Source organism: Podarcis vaucheri (assembly GCF_965113315.1).
Source record: "Podarcis vaucheri genome assembly, chromosome: 1".
NCBI lineage: Eukaryota > Metazoa > Chordata > Lepidosauria > Squamata > Lacertidae > Podarcis > Podarcis vaucheri.
The window spans coordinates 11,039,970-11,060,177 of record NC_138759.1 but is presented as its reverse complement, the minus strand read 5'-3'; the positions used below and the strand labels follow the sequence as shown (position 1 = coordinate 11,060,177).

The 20,208-nt window shown below is 46.0% G+C and overlaps 1 protein-coding gene across 1 annotated transcript in view; it reads right to left on the bottom strand.

The window, feature by feature from the left end:
- SYNE2 (spectrin repeat containing nuclear envelope protein 2) overlaps window positions 1-19,812 on the bottom strand; it is a 233,618-nt gene extending 213,806 nt beyond the window's left edge. The window contains exons 1-6 of the mRNA XM_082236352.1: window positions 19,671-19,812; window positions 19,311-19,430; window positions 5,017-5,078; window positions 3,150-3,245; window positions 2,599-2,676; window positions 135-227 (exon numbers count right to left, since the gene is read on the bottom strand). Of these exons, the coding sequence (XP_082092478.1) occupies window positions 135-227; window positions 2,599-2,676; window positions 3,150-3,245; window positions 5,017-5,078; window positions 19,311-19,389 (408 nt within the window). The 5' untranslated portion in view covers window positions 19,390-19,430; window positions 19,671-19,812. The remainder of the gene's footprint in view (window positions 1-134; window positions 228-2,598; window positions 2,677-3,149; window positions 3,246-5,016; window positions 5,079-19,310; window positions 19,431-19,670) is intronic.
- Window positions 19,813-20,208: the final 396 nt, after the last annotated feature.

Genomic DNA, 20,208 nt, shown 5'->3' with positions numbered 1-20,208 from the left:
CAGATGGCATGATCACCGCTCTCCTCCCCTGACACACTGTTCGGGGGGGGTGTCTCCTTGCCTCCATCCCCTGAGCCAATTTCGGCAAAAACTAACTTGGGAAATCTTTCTGCCAACCTTGATCAGCTACTCACGTGAAAATGCAGTATGATTGTCCAAATCAGGCCAAGCACGATGGACGGTTTGCCTTCAATGATATCAGCAACATGGATGTTGATCAGCTTGATCTGGGAAAAGAAGAATAACTGTTATGTCTGAGCCCGGCTTCGGCTGGGGAGGGCGGGATATAAATACAGTGGTACACCACAAGACGAACGCCTCGGAAGACGAAAAACTCGCTAGACGAAGGAGTTTTTCGTTTTCTTAGCCGCTTCACAAGACGCATTTCCCTATGGGCTTGCTTCGCAAAACGAAGCTTGCCCCGCAAGCTCCGTGGATAGCGGGGAAGCGCAGCGCGTCTTCCCCGCTGTCCCTGGACCTCTTTTGAAGCAAGGGGCAGCGGGGAGAAGATCGCTTCTCCCCGTTGCCAGCCCCGCAATCTCCGGGGAGAGAGGGGAAGGCGTGCGCGCCTTCCCCTCTGTCCCCGGAGATTGAGGGGCAGGCAACGGGGAGAAGCAATCTTCTCCCCGCCGCCCCTTGCTTTAAACAAGTTGGGGGACAGAGGGGAAGGCACGCGGCGCTTCCCCTCTGTCCCCGGACAGTCTCCATAGGAACGCATTGATTGATTTTCAATGCATTCCTATGGGAAACCGTGCTTCGCAAGACGAAAAACTCGCAAGAAGAAAAAACTTGCGGAACGAATTAATTTCGTCTTGCGAGGCACCACTGTAATAATAATAATAATAATAACTATAGAACAAAGAGAAGGGAAATGAAGCACTGTTTTAAAACAGCTCTTGTGGGATGTTTAAACCTGTAATGCTGTGTATTTGTGTATATTTGTGTGTGTGTGTGTGTGTGTTTAATCACAACCCAACAAAGGAGTTCAAAAAGAAGAAAAAATATGGTATATACTGGACTCCTATGAAAACATCACAATCCAAATCTACCTCTAGCCATGTACAACAAGTTGTTTCTTGTCATTTATCTCTTTATTTAACACAACCTCTATACTGTTTTGTTGCTGTTCTTGTTGTTGTTTAAGCCTCTAAGTCTAAGCCATGAGTAGGCAAACTAAGGCCCGGGGGCTGAATCCGGCCCAATTGCCTTCTCAATCCGGCCCGCGGACGGTCCGGGAATCAGCGTGTTTTTACAGGAGTAGAATGTCTGCTTTTATTTAAAATGCATCTCCGGGTTATCTGTGGGGCATAGGAATTCGTTCATTTCCCCCGCAAAAAAAAATATATAGTCCGCCCCGCCCCACAAGGTCTGAGGGACAGTGGACTGGCCCCCTGCTAAAAAAGAATTGCTGACCCCTGCTTTAAACAGTTTACAAAAAATATAAAATTTTAATATTATGGATAAAAAAACAGTTAAAAACAGGTATTTAAAAATAAGCTGAATGATGAATAAAATCGATGGTAGCTAAAAATAAATAAATAAAACTCATGTAATTTCTATGGTGTCTGGATAGACAATTTTGTTTTCCTGAACAAAAATGTTGTAAGCAGTTGCTGAACAGAGTACAATGACGGCACCCACCTGATGTCAATAGGCAGAGAGTTCCGAAGTTTAGGTGGTGCCGAAAGTCCTTGCAAAGGTTACCGTCTTTTTCGCTCTATAGGACGCACTTTTTCCCTTCCAAAAATTAAGGGGAAATGTGTGTGCGTCCTATGGAGTGAATGCAGGCTCCTTGGCTTCAGCGATAGCAACACGAAGCCTCCAAAGCGCAGAGGGAGCGCTCCCTTCGCACTCCGGAGACTACGCCTTGCTTTCGCTGAAGCCTGGCTTCAGTGAAAGGAACCCAAAGCCTTTGGAGCGCAGTGTGAGGTCCCGCTGAGCTCCAAAGGCTTCAGGTGGCTATCCCTGAAGCCTTTGGAGCGCAGTGGGAACTCGCGCTGCGCTCCAAAGGCTTTGCAACCTTGCCGTCGCTCCCGGACCTGTTTTAGGGGCTGGGGTTGGGAGAAGCTCGGGCTTCCCCCGCCCCAGCCCCACAGCTAAAAATGAAGCCAACACAGCGAGCGGAATTTTTTTCTTGATTACCCCCCCAAAAAAAAACACTAGGTGGTCCGGTTCGCCTTATGGAGCAAAAAATACAGTAATTAATACCCAGTTTGCCAAGCTGCAATCCAGCAAAGTAAGTTACCCAAAAAATCATTATTTGGTTGATAATGTAAAAGGTGTGTGTAAGCTGCAGAGAGCTCATAGTGAACCTAGGTTGCTCATTCATATCTATAAAAGTGTGCATAAAAGTATCCTCAAGACCAGACTTATGGAGTCCTTTCAGCTCTTGAATTGACTGTAGTTGGGATCTATAACAAACGCTTTCGTGGAATTTCCTGCTGGAAAAAAAATATAAAGCAAAACAGCACATCCAGTTCTGTTCTAAAGCATGTCACTGTACAGCTTTGCTTCGAATGTGCTGTTCTCGTCTTTTTTTACACCACTTTGGCACCTGAGCAAACTCAAAACCGTCTTTGAGGCTGGAGTAATACTGACCGATCTGTTCTTTAGGAACGTCAATGCATTTTCAATGTTGCTTCTGCACTGGAAAGTGTTAGATCCTTTCTCACGTGGCTGGAGGGAGAGAAAGAGAGGATACAAACATGGAAATTCAGGCTCCAGGTTACAAATTTCAGATTTTGAATGGCTCTTCTCATGTTCTTATGTTAATTTCCCAGAATATATTCTACTTTTGTGGTTTAGAAATTTCAGCAATTTTTTGAGAGTGGCCGAGGAAGGAGTTGATAGAACACACTGTGGGAAAAGGGGGAAAGTGTTGAGACATTTCCAAGCTTCTCCTAGCATTCTTAAGAGCTAGAAACTTGGGGTGTTTTCTTGAGAGAAAGTTCAGAACCTCAAGATCCTTAATTTGGTGCAAGAAAACTGAGTTTCTGTCTGCATGTCAAACTCACACCAGGCCCAAACTGCAATTTGCCATGGAACAGGGAAAGAAATTCAAGCATAAGGACTGATGGGCAATAAGTAAGTTCATGGTTTTTTTAATTGACTTTAAACAAAAAGAATCACATGCAATGGGGCTACCTTACCATTTGTTGTCCTGAGAGGACCTCCAGCAGATCCAAAAGCACATGTCCCTCCCTGATGTCCGTATACAAGTCCGAGACAAAGGAAGGTGGGGAATGCTGCAAAAATATTTATCGTTAATCAACCTTTCTTATTCTAATATTTATAAGCTATACATTCAAGGGGGGCATAGTAAGGCAGAATACGACATAGAAACCTAACACTGCAATAATAAGAGCAGTCAAAATAATAATCAGAGCAGTCAAAAACACCAACGGCATATCAATAAGCCGGTTGGTTAAAAACAACAATCCACATTTTGTTGGGATACTGCCAGGGAGACAAAGGCCATCATGACTCCACGTCGATTCCAGACGATCCATCAATCTCCCGAAGAAACGCAGTATCAGACAATTAGCGACCCAAGCCTCAGAAACAGCTGTCCACATTCTAAAGACTTGTGCATGCCCTTTGCAGAGTTCGCACAACGAAAGATGCACTCAGGAGAGCAATATCCTAACACATTCTGCTGTCTGAACTGTACAGGTTTCAAAACAAGTCTATAAGAAAGCTGGCAGTGATTGCTGCCAGACCTCTACTGGCAAGGGCACAGCCTGCCACACTAATGGCTCAGTAACTGGTGAAAACCAAGCAAACCCAGTATTTTTTCTTTTGGGGGGGGTTTAAAAATGTGGTGTCGGCACTCATATCTTGATAAAAGTGATGTTGGGTGAAAGATCACTGAATTTCAGGGGGTTTGACCAGATGAGCCTCATGGTCCCATCCAACTCTCAACAGTCCTGTGATTTTATGGAAATACTGGAGAGCACCATCATAAAAAAAATCTGCAAGTACTGCTCTCTCAGAAAAGCAGTACCATGTTGAATGGAAAACGAGTGAAGTCCCAGTGCCTGATTTACGTATTAGCTAAACAAGCTATAGCTTAGGGCCCCACTCTCTTGGGGGCCCCAAAAAAAATTAAAAGGAAAAAAAACTGGATGTACATTTCCAAAATGTAAGACAAAAAAGAAATAAAATAAAGCCTACATACAGCAACAGTGTTTTGTGTTGTGTAGGCTCCTATGATGTAATGGGCACCGCCTGCTAGCCTGCTCCCTAAAATATCACTGGTTTGCTATTATTATTTCATGTTATAGCAAGTTTCTAGAGACTAGATTATGAGTCTTTGTAAACTGTGTTTCTATTGCCAAATGTCAATGTGTTTGCATTACTAACTTTGTTACGAATAAAAAATCATTTAAAGTTAGACCTTAATAATTATTTCACTATTAATATACTTCTTCTTAATTGCATTTCAGTTCAACAATTACTTGGATAAAATACATACAGTGGTACCTCGCAAGACGAATGCCTCGCAAGACAAAAAACTCGCTAGACGAAAGGGTTTTTTGTTTTTTGAGCTGCTTCACAAGACGATTTTCCCTGTGGGCTTGCTTCGCAAGACGGAAACGTCTTGCAAGTTTGTTTCCTTTTTCTTAACACCGCTAATACAGTTGCGACTTGACTTCGAGGAGCAACTCATAGAACGCAGTGTGGTAGCCGTTTTTGAGGTTTTTAAAGACTTTGGTGATTTTTGAAGCTTTTCCAAAACTTTCCCGACACCGTGCTTCGCAAGACGAAAAAAATCGCAAGACGACAAAACTCGCGGAACGAATTAATTTCGTCTTGCGAGGCACCACTGTATTTTGCTATGTGCAAATGGCTTTAGATACCTATTAGGTCCATAAATTACCATACAGCATCTATTCAACACTAAAAACAGCGACAATTTGTTGTTGACAAAGGACAGCTGGACATATAAAGGGCCCCATTACCTTCAGTAGCTTAGGACCTCATCAAACCTAAATCCAGCCCTGGTCATTCCCTTACCTTTTCCAACTGCGAGTTGATCCAACTTGTGAAGGTCCTCTTTTGCGTGTTCTCCTGCTCCACTATGTTAAAAAAAACAAAAAAACAAAATTGAAGAATCACCCATGAACGGAGAAGATAAACATACTTTTAAATAAAACTTTAAAGCAGGTCTGCGGAACTTGTGAGAGCCAGGTGTGGCAGGAAAATACTAACCTCCTCCTTCTCTGTGCCTTGTGATCTGATATCTGCTCCTCACACACACTTCACAAATTGTGGAACAACTGCAATATTTTTTCCCCTAAGCTGTTACTGAAAAAGCCCCTTCCCTGCAGCTCTTCTGTGCACTGGTGTTAAAGTTGCCTTGTTTCTTAATGTAAATAGAATAATTATAAGATGTTGCTTCAATTTTACATCAACTGTATTATATATTATCACATTTTTCCGTACTGAGAATACCCCCAGTTATCATTTCACCAGGGCTTTTCTTAAAAAAAAAAATTCAGTACAAAAAAGGCCACCAATTATACTAGGAAAAAAATCAGAATTGTTTTCGTTCTTCTCTCCCAAAGCCAAATTTGTTGTTGACAAAGGACAGCTGGACATGTAAAGGGCCCCATTACATGCTTAGGGCCTCATCAAACCTAAATCCAGCCCTGGTATGGACAGAAGTTAAGCTATCCCTATCCAGATGGAACGCAGGTGGGTTAAACCACAGAGCCTAGGACTTGCCGATCAGAAGGTTGGCAGTTCGAATCCCCGCGACGGGGTGAGCTCCCGTTGCTCAGTCCCTGCTCCTGCCAACCTAGCAGTTCAAAAGTACGTCAAAGTGCAAGTAGATAAATAGGTACCACTCCGGCGGGAAGGGAAACGGTGTTTCTGTGTGCTGCTCTGGTTCACCAGAAGCGGCTTAGTCATGCTGGCCATATGACCCGGAAGCTGTACACCAGCTCCCTCAGCCAATAAAGCGAGATGAGCGCCGCAACCCCAGAGTCGTCCGCGACTGGACCTAATGGTCAGGGGTCCCTTTACTTTTTTATCCAGATAGGGGCACAGCTGGGCCACCAACCAAAACTGATGGAAGGCACTCCTCCCCCCCCCCGGCCACCTGAGCCTCAAGCAACAGGAAGAGGATCCCGGAGTACCCCCAAGCTACGAACCCATTCCTTCAGAGGAAGTATAACCCCATCAAGAGCAGACCATCTCCCACCCATCTGGTCTAGGGAACCACCCACTAACAGTGCCTCAATTCTTATCTGGATTGAGCCTCAGTTTGTTGCCTCTCGTCCTGTCCATTACCGAGGCAAGACAACGATTTTGCGCCATGTGTGCAGGTTAGATCCAGATTCAGTGTGTGAAATGGAACTCCCTTTCAAATCCATGGGACCCAGATTCAACCAACTTGGGTTTCCACCACGTACAACACAAACTGTAATCTGAAACATACTCAAAGGGAAATAAATCCAATTGAGCTCAGTAGGGCTTACCTCAGACAAAACATGTTTACAGAGTCTGGCTACAAGTGTCTGCTCCTGATAATCAATAGTGCTTAAAGTATTTTACACACAGAACTGGAAAGCCCTTCTTAAACGCTTTGCTAGCTAGACTGTTGTCAGAGAGTGTTTTTTTTAAAAACCTCCAGGAAGTCTTGAGGCAGCTATTGAGGTTTGCATTTCATTTGCATGTCGTCAACATTTGTTATGCAAAGGACTGCAAAGGATTATCTTGTTCCCAGTTCAAAGCAAAGGATTAAATTATTAGCGAAGCAATTCTCGGCAATGGAAGCTGGAAGTTCGTGTTTGGTCTCTGGCATTGGGGCCTGCTGCAAAATGGACTTTTCAGTCCCAAATGGCAAAAAAGGAAAAACACCCCACCTGCTATTCCACCCACAGGGGTAAAAGATACAGGTAACAGTATCACCTCTACATCTCCCTGTGGGTGGAAAATCAGCTGGAAAGGAGATGATGAGGTGGGAAATGGCTGGAGGAGAAAGGGTTAAGCAGCCCCTCCACTGCCATTGCCATTGAGATAATATCCACAGTCCTCCTTTCCAGGGAAAATGTTATACAGGATGTAATTGCAGATAACATATTGTTCCTCTGGCCTTCTCTTTGGAGAGTTGAGAGAAAAGAATAGAATGGGTTGTATCCAAGGCAGCGCTACATAAACATTTTATCAGTACAAAGATTTCTGGGTGAGCAATGGAATGTTAACCCCTCTTCTCCTCCCCTCTGCCCCCCTAAACCAGGTGTGGAGGACCCCCTTGTCCTGAATGGGGTAACTGTGACCAGGTTCGTAGCCTGGGAGTCATTCCGGACTCACAGCTGTCCATGGAGGCACAGGTCAATTCTGTGTCCAGGGCAGCTGTTTATCAGCTCCATCTGGTACGCAGGCTGAGACCCTACCTGTTCATGGACTGTTGCACCAGAGTAGTGCATGCTCTAGTTCTCCCGCTTGGACTACTGCAATGCACTCTATGTGGGGCTACCTTTGAAGGTGACCCGGAAACTACAACTAAACCAGAATGCAGCAGCTAGACTGGTGACTGGGAGTGGCAGCCGAGACCACATAACACCGGTCTTGAAAGACCTACATTGGCTCCCAGTACGTTTCTGAGCACAATTCAAAGTGTTGGTGCTGACCTTTAAAGCCCTAAACGGCCTTGGCCCAGTATACCTGAAGCAGTGTCTCCATCTCCATCATTCTGCCCAGACACTGAGGTCCAGTGCCGAGGGCCTTCTGGTGGTTCCCTCGCAGCAAGAAGTGAAGTTTCATGGAACCAGGCAGAGGGCCTTCCCAGTAGTGGCGCCCGCCCTGTGAAACGCCCTTCCAGCAGATGTCAAAGCGATACAACTACCTGACATTCAGAAGACATCTGAAGGCAGCCCTGTTTAGGGAAGTTTTTAATGTTTAATAGACTATTGTATTTTAATATTCTGTTGGAAGCCGCCCAGAGTGACTGGGGAAACCCAGCCAGATGGGCGGGGTATAAATAATAAATTATTATTATTTATTATTATTCTAGAGGTTCCCCACAACCCTCTGGAGCAGATTTGCAGAGGACAGGGGGAAATACTGTTGCACAAGTGGAAATCCTTGCACTAAAAGGGTACATTAATTGAATGCCGCTCTGCCAGACCTCAAACTTGGACCAGCCACCCAGATAAAGGGGGGGGGGAAAGGAAAAATAAATGCTCAGTACTCGGGATGGGGAAGAAATACAATTCAGTTCACATTTAAAGCTGAATCTATCAAATTTGCAGTTTCTGAAACAGTATTTGTTGTGGGGAAACAGCCATCTGCACTTCTCTGAATTTTCTGCTTCAGTTCTCCAACCAGTCAGCATTTATACAAATGCACGCTAGGGGAAATTGTGCTTAAAAATGAATATACAGTGGTACCTTGGTTTTCAAATGTAATCAGTTCCAGAAGACCGTTCGAGTTCCGAAATGGTCGAAAACTGAAAACTCAGTATGGAAGACTAAAATGGAAAACTCAAAACGGAAACCACGTTTCTGGTTCGAAAATCGAACTATTCGTCAACAGAGGCATTCAAAAACCAAGGTGCCACTATATCCGTGAAAATAGCATACAAAAATGTGTGACATTAAGAAAAAATGCTTGCAAACATGTGTGCGTTAGACAAAATTGCGGACAAAAAAATTATTTATCAGGAGAACTTCGCCCTGAAATGCTGAAGAATTTTCATCGTGATTTTAAAAGAAAAGAAAGAAACCGTAAATTGCTGCAGAACGGTGGAGAACTGAATTTAAGATTCGGAAAATTAGAAACTGAGGGAACGGAAACTTACAGATCCTTCCATGCCAACTCAAGACTGGTCCCTTTAAAGAGAAGCGTTACTTCTCCTGAGAAGTCTTGAGATTAGCCAAGACCGTCGGAGTCTTGAGGATTCTACAGGAACGTTCCCAGGAGGATGGCTAAGTAAAATACTGAAAGTGCCTTGTATCCCAGTGTCAGGGAACTGCCATCAGAGGCAAGAGGAGAGGTAAGACGCTCCAGTGATGCAGGGGAGGGAACTAGCAAGGAGAGAGAGAGAGCTTCCTCTGGGGAAGGAAATCAAGGGGACACCAGGGAGGAAGGAAAGGTGGAGAGTACTGCAGAGAGGAGGCTCCGAGACTCTTCCAGTGAAATCAGCGGAGAGAGCACAGGACCTCCGCTTGGCACGCCCACGCTGTGCAGAAAGCTTCCGCGCAGAGAATCTAGGAGGAGACTGGGCGTCAAAGAATTTCTATGTTGGAAGAAATTTAGGAGACGCCCACTCACGGATTCTGCCAGTGACGAAGACAGTCGCGTTTCAAGGGCTGTCAAACCAGGGAAAGTTTTAGCTATACGACTAGCTTGGAGCAGTTTGCAGTTTACGCACAAGCAACCCCAATTCCCATTACACCCAGGTTCTACAAATGCTAGAAACAGATTCCTAAACAAAAATGAAAAGCTAGGCATCTGGGAATTATGGTTCACTGGGTGGCAGCCAACCCCTTACCCTCCCCACACATGGATGTCCGTGTCAGAGGGCACCGACTGCAACAGAGAAGGCACCATCTTGGTTATAATGCTGTGCAGAGATTTGCAAGTTAGCCTCACTTCTGTAAAAAGGCATAGAGAGCATGGCTGCGTACCCACCTTGATGCACATTTAAAGCACATTTCCTCCACAACAAAGGATCCTGGGAACTCTAGTTTGTTAAAGGTGTGGGGAATTGCAGCTCTGTGAGGGGTAAACTACAGCTCCTAGTATAATAATAATAATAATAATAATTTTTATTTATATCCCGCCCTCCCCAGCCGAAGCCGGGCTCAGGGCGGCTAACAACAATAAAAATAAAAATAGTATTATTTTGGTGATGCAATGCACTTTGGTGTGGATGTGACCCAAGTTGCAGGGATGCGGCTGGTGATGTGGTCTAAACCACTGAGTCTCTTGGGCTTGCTGATCAGAAGGTTGGTGGTTCAAAACCCCGCAATGGGGTGAGCTCCCGTTGCTCTGTCCCAGCTCCTGCCAACCTCGCAGTTTGAAAGCACACCAGTGCAAGTAGATAAAAAGGTACCGTTGTGACGGGAAGGTAAATGGCATTTCCGTGCGCTCTGGTTTCCGTCACAGTCCTCCGTTGCACCAGAAGTGGTTTAGTCACGCTGGCCACATGACCTGGAAAGCTGCCTGTGGACAAACGATGGCTCCCTCGGCCTGAAAGCGAGATGAGCGCCGCAACCCCAAAGTTGCCTTTGACTGGACTTAACCGTCCAGGGGTCCTTTACCTTTTACCTTTACTTAGCAGGCAATCGAAACAAAATAAAAAAAAAATCCTTCCAGTAGCACCTTAGAGACCAACTAAGTTTGTTATTGGTATGAGTTTTCGTGTGCATGCACACTTCTTCACGAAAGCTCATACCAATAACAAACTTAGATGGTCTCTAAGGTGCTACTGGAAGGAATTTTTTTATTTTTTTTGACTACAGCAGACCAACACAGCTACTTACCTGTAACTTAACGGGCAATGTTGATTATTCTTGGTTTTCTTCCCTGCTCTCTCCTTGATCTTAGTAAGTTATAAATTATAATGTACATATATATATATGTGTGTGTGTGCGCATGCGCACGCGAGTACACAATCCTAGTACACAGAAGGAAGTCCTACCAAGTGTAAGGAGACTTCCTTCTCCTAAGTAAGCATGCAAAGGATTGCAGCCTAAGTCAATCACCGAAATTGCTCGTCAGTTCAAACAGCTGACTCAGCAGGCAGGCAGAATTGGTACCATCCAGCAATCAATTTTTATCTATCTAGGGCATTTGATGCCATTTAAATAATCACTGCAGCTGCTCCCGCACCACAATTCATTTTCGGCACAGTTATATTACTCTTTCCATTCTGCAACTACTCCAGGGCTTAATAGTTTTCTACAAAAGCTCAGATCCTTCCGTCATGTGATTCATTAAAAAGGACTTTTTTTATGACTAAAGGACAGATGAATGGACCCTTTGTGTCAGGCGATTTTAATAAGGCTGGAAATGACCTTGGATTTATCTTGCCCTAGTTGTTTTCACGATGTAACCGACCTAAAACAAATACATTCCATCTCAGATTCATGCAGCTCTCCCTTTGCTCCAGCTCAGGATCAGAGGCAAAGCACAACAGATCAGGCTTTGCACCCGTCCATTTAAAAAGTGAAATTAAGGAAAGATGACGTTCTTCTCCTTCCCTCGGAGCTGGACCTCAGTGTCCGGGCTGGACGATGGAGCTGGAGATGCTCCTTCAGGTATAAAGGGCCGAGGACGTTCAGGGCTTTTCCATACTGACCTGTCCCATCTTATGCAGTAGCTACACAATGTCTAGCTTTTATTGAGTGTTTATTCTGATTTGTTTTGGGGGCAGTTATAGGACAATGAGTATTCATCCTTTTTTATTGCAAGGTGTTTACAGGGTATTCAATTTATTCATTAGTTTATCTCAAGCGTTTCAATGCATCAAATAACAAGACCACCTTTTTTAAAAAAATACAGTGGTACCTCGGGTTATATACGCTTCAGGTTACATACGCTTCAGGTTACAGACTCCACTAACCCAGAAATATTACCTCAGGTTAAGAACTTTGCTTCAGGATGAGAACAGAAATCGTGCTCCGGCGGCGTGGCAGCAGCAGGAGGCCCCATTAGCTAAAGTGGTGCTTCAGGTTAAGGACAGTTTCAGGTTAAGAACGGACCTCCGGAACGAAGTAAGTACTTAACACACTGTAGGTGTGTTAGGGCACCAGAGTGGCTCAGTTTCCATTTAACTGCACCAACCTACAGTTCTGATGTGCATAGGAATCCCTCCGACAAAATATTGACATTCTGGAAGTTCCTAAAGCCATCACTGCTGCTAAACTGAATCTGGGACTTTTTCCTGTATCGTGTGGGCTTCTAGAACTGCATAACAATTCCCCGCTAAGAAGGCAAGAGAAGAAGGCCACAGAACAACATCCATCCTAATCTGCCACACGAAGATTTGCAATTATGCCCTCTAAGAACTGACGGAATGGAAGTAATGTTTTGTGATCTTGTTATTTCTGGAGCCGGGCCAATCTGACAACACCGCAAGATCAACAGTGTGATGTAACCTCAACTAAAAAATAAAATAAAATTATTCCGCTTTTTCACCTAGGGGCACCCACCTTCGAAAACAATGATTTGATTTCAACTTTTCCAACACGCGTTTCGTTTTCTGCTGTGTGTTCTCATTCCCCCTTCTGGGATGGAGAATAGTAGTGCCTGCTTCGCTAGCTAACTTCTCTCAATGCCTGTCAGAATTGGCACCCAATCATGAGAATTAAATAGGTTAAGAAGGGGGGATTACACACTGGCAATAGTGTGCAAATTGGATCAGAGCGCATGGAGAGTAAATCCTGCACAGGCTTGCTCACACCTGCTGCCCCCCCTCCCACCTCACCCCCCCTCCTCTGGCACTCCAAGGCTTAGTAGCCATAGGAACAGGAGGGAGGAAGGTGTTTGATGGACAGCTTATCAGTCCCTACAATCCCGCAGCCACTCACTCCCCTGGAGAACTCTTGCAGGACAGCAAAAATCCAACAGCTTGGATTCGAAGGCCCCGCCTGCACCCATAGGGCTAAAATTCCCAGTTCCCTGGGAAGAGGGATTATCCAGCTGGCGAATGGGGAAAGACTCTTACCTGGGACTCCTGCCACTCACCTGGGACCAGGAGTGGGGAACCGTTGGCCCTCCAGCCGTTGAACTACAATTCCCATCAGCCCAAGCCTGGGCAATGGCGAAGGGAGATAGGAGTTGTAGTTCAGCAATATCTGTGGAGTATGGTTACCAGATTTTTTTCAATGAATCCGGGGACCCCCCCTTTTTTTTTAAAATTGAGTAGCAACAGGGAGTCAGTAGTGGGGATGGTGAGGCAAAAGACCCTGGGGCCCAAGCACACACGCATATTGTACAAAGGTGCAAAGCCCTTCTTTCGCACCCTGTGAAACATAAACACAGGGCTCGAACCCGTTACCCTGAGAGTCGGCGTCTCACACTCTACCAACTGAACTATCAGGCATGAGAGAATGCAGCCCGAAGCCAAGAAAGGTTCCTCACCACCACCCCATGCTGGAAGCCAGAAAAAATTGGGGTGAAAGCATGAAAAGGCTCGTTGAGAAGCGCTGAAGGGATAAGGCACTTCCACAGGTGCAGCAGGGGGAAATTAAGGTTCCCAAGAGGTAGTGCGTTAGACTCTCCATTTCAGGGTCATGGGTTCGAGTCCTGCCCTCTGGGCAAAAAAGATTCCTGCATTGCAGGAGGTTGGACTAGATGACCCAAGTGGTCCCTTCGAACCGTACAATGCTATGATTCTATATAATCTAGAGCAGGGGGGAGAAGCCTCAAGCCTTCTCAGCTTCTCTATGGACTTTGGACTACAGTGGTACCTCAGGTTAAGTACTTAATTCGTTCCGGAGGTCCGTTCTTAACCTGAAACTGTTCTTAACCTGAAGCACCACTTTAGCTAATGGGGCCTCCTGCTGTCAACTTGCAATATCTGTTCTCATCCTGAAGCAAAGTTCTTAACCTGAAGCACTATTTCTGGGCTAGCGGAGTCTGTAACCTGAAGCGTATGTAACCTGAGGTACCACTGTATTCTCAAGCCTCCACAACTCTCCTTGCCACCTTCCTCAACTGTTCTTGCCTGGCTGATATAGGAACATAGGAAGCTGCCTTAACAGCCAGACCATTAGTCCATCTAGCTCAGTGTTGCCTACACTGACCGGAAGCAGCTCTCCAGAGTTTTAGGCAGCAGTCTTTCCCAGCCCTACCTGCGTGGAAAGCAGATGCCCTTACCCTGTGTCTTTGAACTCTTGTTTGCAGAGATGGAAGATTGCGGGGGGGGGGGGGGGAGAGAGATGCAGAAACTAACATGCTGTGCAAATTTGCACCCATTGCTATGCCCACTTGTGCCTCGGGCCCTGCCCGCCCTCTGGCAAGCGGCCCCCAGAAAGTTTCTCAGGAGGCAATGAGGCCCTCGAGGTGAGAGCAAATCCATGCTCTGTTGGAGACTCTGCCTCATTCGCTTAGGAGTAGCCATCGCTGGGGAAGTGAAACTGTGTCTGTGTATCTACTTTAGCCATGAGTTCACATGATGAGAATCCCACCCTCCAGCAAATCCTTTCACCTAGAAATCTAGCCTGCCAGGGTTGCAAGCGAACCACCTACTTTTCTACCTGCAGGGATTTTCCGTTGCTGCGTTGATTTGCAAGAGGATGAGGCCACAGAATCAGTTCCCTTCGGTATTTTTTTGCATTCCTCAAGCTGGTTGCACAGCAGCCCAGGAGAATTCAGAAACATGCTGTGACTCACTATGGAATTTGTTACCTGTTTCCCCATCCCTAAGTCTTATCTCTCTATTTCTGTTGAAAGAGGAGGGTGCGGTGCCCTTTGTTGGCAAAGGAGACACACCTGAAACTATTTACCTTTCTTGAAAAGGAAAGGAAAATCTGGTATTTAAACAACGGCGGAACTGTTACACCAGAGCAAACAGGTTCGGGGACTGCTGTTATTTGTGCAGGGATTTGAGCTATCATCTTCGCCAAAGAGTTTGATGTTTGGCCTTGGCTTAGATGAACATGAGTGTGTCGGATGTTTTAAGTGTTTAAAGAAAATCAATGCCAGAGAGAATAAAAACCGGCCCCCACCCTTTCAAAAACAGGGCATCAAACTCCGTCAATCAACAATACTGTAATAAAAACCCATGGATAAAGTACACTGGTCCTCCATGCTATTCCCCAAGCAGTAGAACATTATCTTATGTCTCAGATTTTTCTCAGGATGCCAATCAAGGAAGAAAATACAGGTGCTAGATGGGCAAAGTGTGGTGCAGTGGTTAGGACGTTGGACTAAGACTTTGGGAGGTAAAGGGTAAAGGGACCCCTGACCATTAGGTCCAGTTGCGTACGACTCTGGGGTTGCGGCGTTCATCTCGCTTTACTGGCCGAGGGAGCCGGCATACAGCTTCTGGGTCATGTGACCAGTATGATTAAGCCGCTTCTGGTGAACCAGAGCAGCGTATGGAAACACCGTTTACCTTCCTGCCGGAGCAGTACCTATTTATCCACTTGCACTTTGACATGCTTTTGAACTGCTAGGTTGGCAGGAGCAGGGACCGAGCAACGGGAGCTCACCCCGTCATGGGGATTCGAACCGCCGACCTTCTGATCGGCAAGCCCTAGGCTCAGTGGTTTAACCCACAGCGCCACCCATATCCTAAGACTTTGGGAGACCAGGGTTCAAATCCCCACTCAGGCACAAAGCTTGCTGGGGTGACATTGGACCAGCCAGTCTCTCAGCCTAGCCCGACCTCACACGGCTGTTGTGAGGATAAAATGGGAGGGAAAGAGCCACATATGCCACCTTGGAGGAAAGGTAGAATATAAACATAATAATAAATACAGTCATACCTTGGTTTTCGAACAGCTTGGTTCCTGAATGTTTTGGCTCCCGAATGCCGCAAACCCGGAAGTGACTGTTCTGGTTTGTGAACTATTTTTGGAAGCTGAATGTCTGACGGGGGCTTCTGCGGCTTCTGATTGCCTGCAGGAGCTTCCTGCAGCCAATCAGAAGCCGTGATGTGTTTCTGAATGTTTTGGAAGTCGAACGGACTTCCAGAACGGATTCCGTTCGACTTCCAAGGTACGACTGTAGTCTGAAATGCTTCCTAACTGAAATGCTCTTTGGATTAAGGGGAGCGAGGCTGCAGGTTCAATCTCTGTAAGGGACAGCTGCAAATTCCTTCATTGCAGGGGGTTGTCCCACATGATCCTTAATGTCCCTTCCAACTCTATATTCTATGAGATATCAATCTATGAGTGTAGCCACTGCCCAGCATAGTTCTGGATTATGCTGCCTAGAGGACTAATGATATAAAACAGTTTCATCTGTTCGTACAACTTTGGGGAGAAATGGTTATTGTTGCTCAGTTAATGTTCAATAATAATAATAATAATAAATTTTTATTTATATCCCGCCCTCCCCAGCCGAAGCCGGGCTCAGAGCGGCCAACAACAGTAAAATGATACAGCATTCCAAAATCATTTCATTATAAAATTAATTCAAATCAGATTAATGGCAACCATTGGGCTAGAGTTCTGTGAAGATTGCCAAAGGAGGGGGTCAGGCTGTGCCTTGGCCAAAGGCCTGGTGGAACAGCTCTGTCTTGCAGGCCCTGCGGAAAGATGTCAAGTCCCGCAGGGCCCTAGTCTCTCGTGACAGAGCGTTCCACCAGATCGGAGCCACAGCCAAAAAAAGCCCTGGCTCTGGTTGAGGCCAGCCTAACCTCCCTGTGGCCCGGGACCTCCAAGATGTTTTTGTTTGAGGACCTTAAGGTCCTCCATGGGACATACCAAGAGAGGCGGTCCCGTAGGTACGAGGGTCCTAGGCCATTTAGGGCTTTAAAGGATAAGACCAGCACCTTATACCTGATCCTGTACTCCACCGCCAGCCAGTGCAGCTGGTATATATACACGCGCATGAAGTTTCAGCTTCAACCCAGCTCCCATCCCAAGCCCCAGGGGTAGCATCAGCATGGATGCGCATAGACACCAGTCTTTATAATGATACACTTTTCTGTTTCGGGGGACCTCTTCCCGCCACCATTGCTGCAGGGAAGAAATCCGAGACACAGAGTTCCCAGGACAGTGCTTTGCATCTTGTTGACTCTACCCGAGAATCCCAAGGCTGGGACAACACTGAGGTTCTACAACTTCAGAATTACCGTATTTTTCGCTCTATAACACGCACCCGGCCATAACACGCACATAGTTTTTAGAGGAGGAAAACAAGAAAAAAAATATTCTAAATGAAACAGTGGATGTATGCTTTTTGTGGTTCATGCTGTGGCCACAGACATGTGATCTGACGGTAAGTTTGGGGTAGCCCAGTGCAAAAATCCTGAGCATCCATGTGGATCCATGCTTTGTAACCATGTTTTTGCACCACTGCGGCCCCAGGCAACAGTGGGTGCGTGATTTTTTTGGTGCAAGCTGTAGCCATGGACATGCTATGTGATCTGATGGTGAATTTGGGGTGACCCAGTGCAAAAATCCTGAGGATCCATGTGGATCCGTGCTTTGCAACCAGGCTCTCTGTCCCTCTCTTCTCCCCACTCAACGACTCTTCTCCCGCTTTGCTGTTTCAAAGCGAGCCATGGAGGAGGGAAAGAAGGGGAACCATGGATCCTCTGCTCACGACTGCAGCAGATCCCCCTGCCACCCACAGGCATTCGCTCCATAACACGCACAGACATTTCCCCTTACTTTCTAGGAGGAAAAAAGTGAGTGTTATGGAGCAAAAAATATGGTAAATCACAAGCATTCCAGAGCATCAAAATTTCCAGGGCCTTTTTCTGAGCCAAATATGCAGTGTGTCCCTCCAGGCAAAGAAGGTGCTGGGGGTTTTCGTTCAAACAAGGTAAAAGAGAGAGAGGGAGAAAGAGTGTTTGGGAAGATGGGTTGGCAGACAAGAGCTTGTTTTGACTGGTAGCAAGAAGCAACAGTGACTGAGGTTGCAACAGGGCCGGAGCAAAGCCGTTCCCTTGACAGTGGCTTACAGCAACAATGGAATCTTGCAAAGGAAAACATGAAGAAGCAGCGATAAAATCTGGTCCTCCAAAATTCAACAGTCATGAGCTCTGGGAGACCTCTGCGTTTTACAAGCATGCTTGAAAAATCTCTCAAGCAATTGTTACTGGAGCTGGCGGGCCAAGGGGAATGAAACCAAGCAGATGTCTATGTTAGCATTGCCAGCTGACCATCAATAATGCCCTGGACAGCTCTTGGATTTTTAACAGCCGCCTGATCTATTATTACCTTTGTTGTGCAGATGGATGGCTCAGGATGAGACATAAAATCATAGAATTGCAGCGTTGGAAGGGACCCTGTGGATCATCTAGTCCAACCCCATGCTGCCCCATATGGGTATCGAACTTGCAACCTTGGTATTATCAGCATCACGCTCTAACCAACTGAGCTATACCAACATCCAACAGTTGTGTCAAAAGGCCAACCCAATGAATTCAGTGAGATTCTGAACCAGGGACTTTTCTACTCATGGTTCGTTCACTCAAGTACTGAATTACGCTAATTCTACAAGTCTAGTTTTTACTTATCCTCTTTTGATTCCACCTTTTCCCACAAGGAGCCCAGGGCAGTGTAACTGGTTCTTTACCCCTTCTCACTCACAGACACTTTATCCTCACAACAACCCTCTCAAGTAGGCCAGGCTGAGAGAATGTGCCTAATCCAAAATCACACCAGTGAGCTTCAAAGCTGAGTGCGGGGGGGTTGAAATTGGTTCTGCTCTTAGTCCTAATGGCACTCTAAAGAGATTTCAAAGGGATTTTTTTTGTATTTTTTAAAAAAAGCACAGATATTCTCTAAGGAGGGGGGAATGCCCCATAGAAACATTCCCTGAAAGATGATAAACGAAGGGCCTGAAACAATAAGTATCTGGATTGCATAGGAAGATGCCGTATAACTAACCAGGCTGCGTATAAACTATGCCTTTCAAGCACATTCAGTGTACATTATTTCCCTCAAAGAATTCTGGGAACTGTAGCTGGCTCATCATAGAGTTACAATTCCCAGCAATCCTTAAACTACAGTCCCCAGAATTCTTTGAGGGGGAAAAAAGGTAAAGATAAAGGGACCCCTAACCATTAGGTCCAGTCGTGACCGACTCATCTCACTTTATTGGCCGAGGGAGCCAGCGTACAGCTTCCGGGTCATGTGGCCAGCATGACTAAGCCGCTTCGGGTGAACCAGAGCAGCACACAGAAATGCCGTTTACCTTCCCGCCAGAGCGGTACCTATTTATCTACTTGCACTTTGACATGCTTTCGAACTGCTAGGTGGGCAGGATTTGAGGGAAATAATGTGCTTCCAATGCACTGAAAAGGTACAGTGTCCACACATCCTTGGCCTTATTGCCCTATCTAGCTCTGCACTGTCTACACAGACTGGCAGCAACCTCTGCAGAACTCAAGACATGGATCTCTCCCAGTCCTACTTGGTGTTGCCAGGATTGAACCTGGAACCACCTTCACACAAAGCAGGTTTCTCAACCACTGAGCTATGCCAGATTCAGTGGAACAGAAGCAAGAGATTTCTGCTCATGTGATTTCTGAAAGTACCTGGCTGGCTCCTGAACGAAGCAGGGTGCTTGCAGGAGACGGACCATCAGCCCGATCCAACAGAGATGGTCTTGTGTCCTGATGAAATTATGGCTACAGATGTTCTCCCTACCGAACCTCACACAAAAGAACTTACCTTGCAGCGAATACTGGAGATCGTCAAAGTCTGTGGAAGACTGCTCTTCATCACCTGACGGTATTTGAGGAGATGCCATTTTTTCAGGCCCTGGGATCACTGCGCATTCCGGTTGCCAAACTGGGAGGAAATTTGGGGAAGAGGGAGGAAACAGAAAATAAAGTTAGTAGATAGGCACATCAGGATTTCACCTTCGGAAAAGACAGCTTGTGAATCACCCCGCAGCCTTAACACACACGCTTGCTTCTGTTTTTCAAGATTTTCTCAGATTATCTGGATCAAGGCTACGCCTCCTTTTTGAATCGTAAAGCAGCTAAAGCTATTCTTCTGGGTCCTATTCATTTCTAACAGCTGGCTAACCTCCAGGTCTGGAAATCCCATTGCTGGAATATTCAGGAAACAGATCTGGATTCAAAGATTTGCGGTGTTGATTTGCAAGGGATGCGAAAGATTTGAAAGGTTGATGGTGTCTCCTGGGTAATTTGGGGCCGTCTATCGTGTCTACCCTCAGGGATGCCGCTTTTTTCTGCATCTCCCCCCCCCAACCCCCGCCCCTCATTAAATCTTTCGCTTTGCAAAGTTCTTTTCTTGCTCAGCAATTATTGTAGCGGGTTGGAAGCAAAAGTTGCTGAGCCCACAGAAGATTAAAATGCAACTAAGAAAGTGATGTTGCCTGACACACCGAGCACCATTGTTCTGGCTTTATCTGTATCTTAGCTACCACAGCGTACCCCTGTAAGTTCCAAATGCAACAGAGTTTGTTTTTTCAGCCCTGAACCATGGCCACCCTTTCTTCTGCAAAGGCACCCTCATCAATCGTGCTCAACCTCAGTGTCTTCCAAATGTATGTGTAAGGTTCGCGCACGTGACTGCAATAGGTCTGCTCAGCTGGATGATG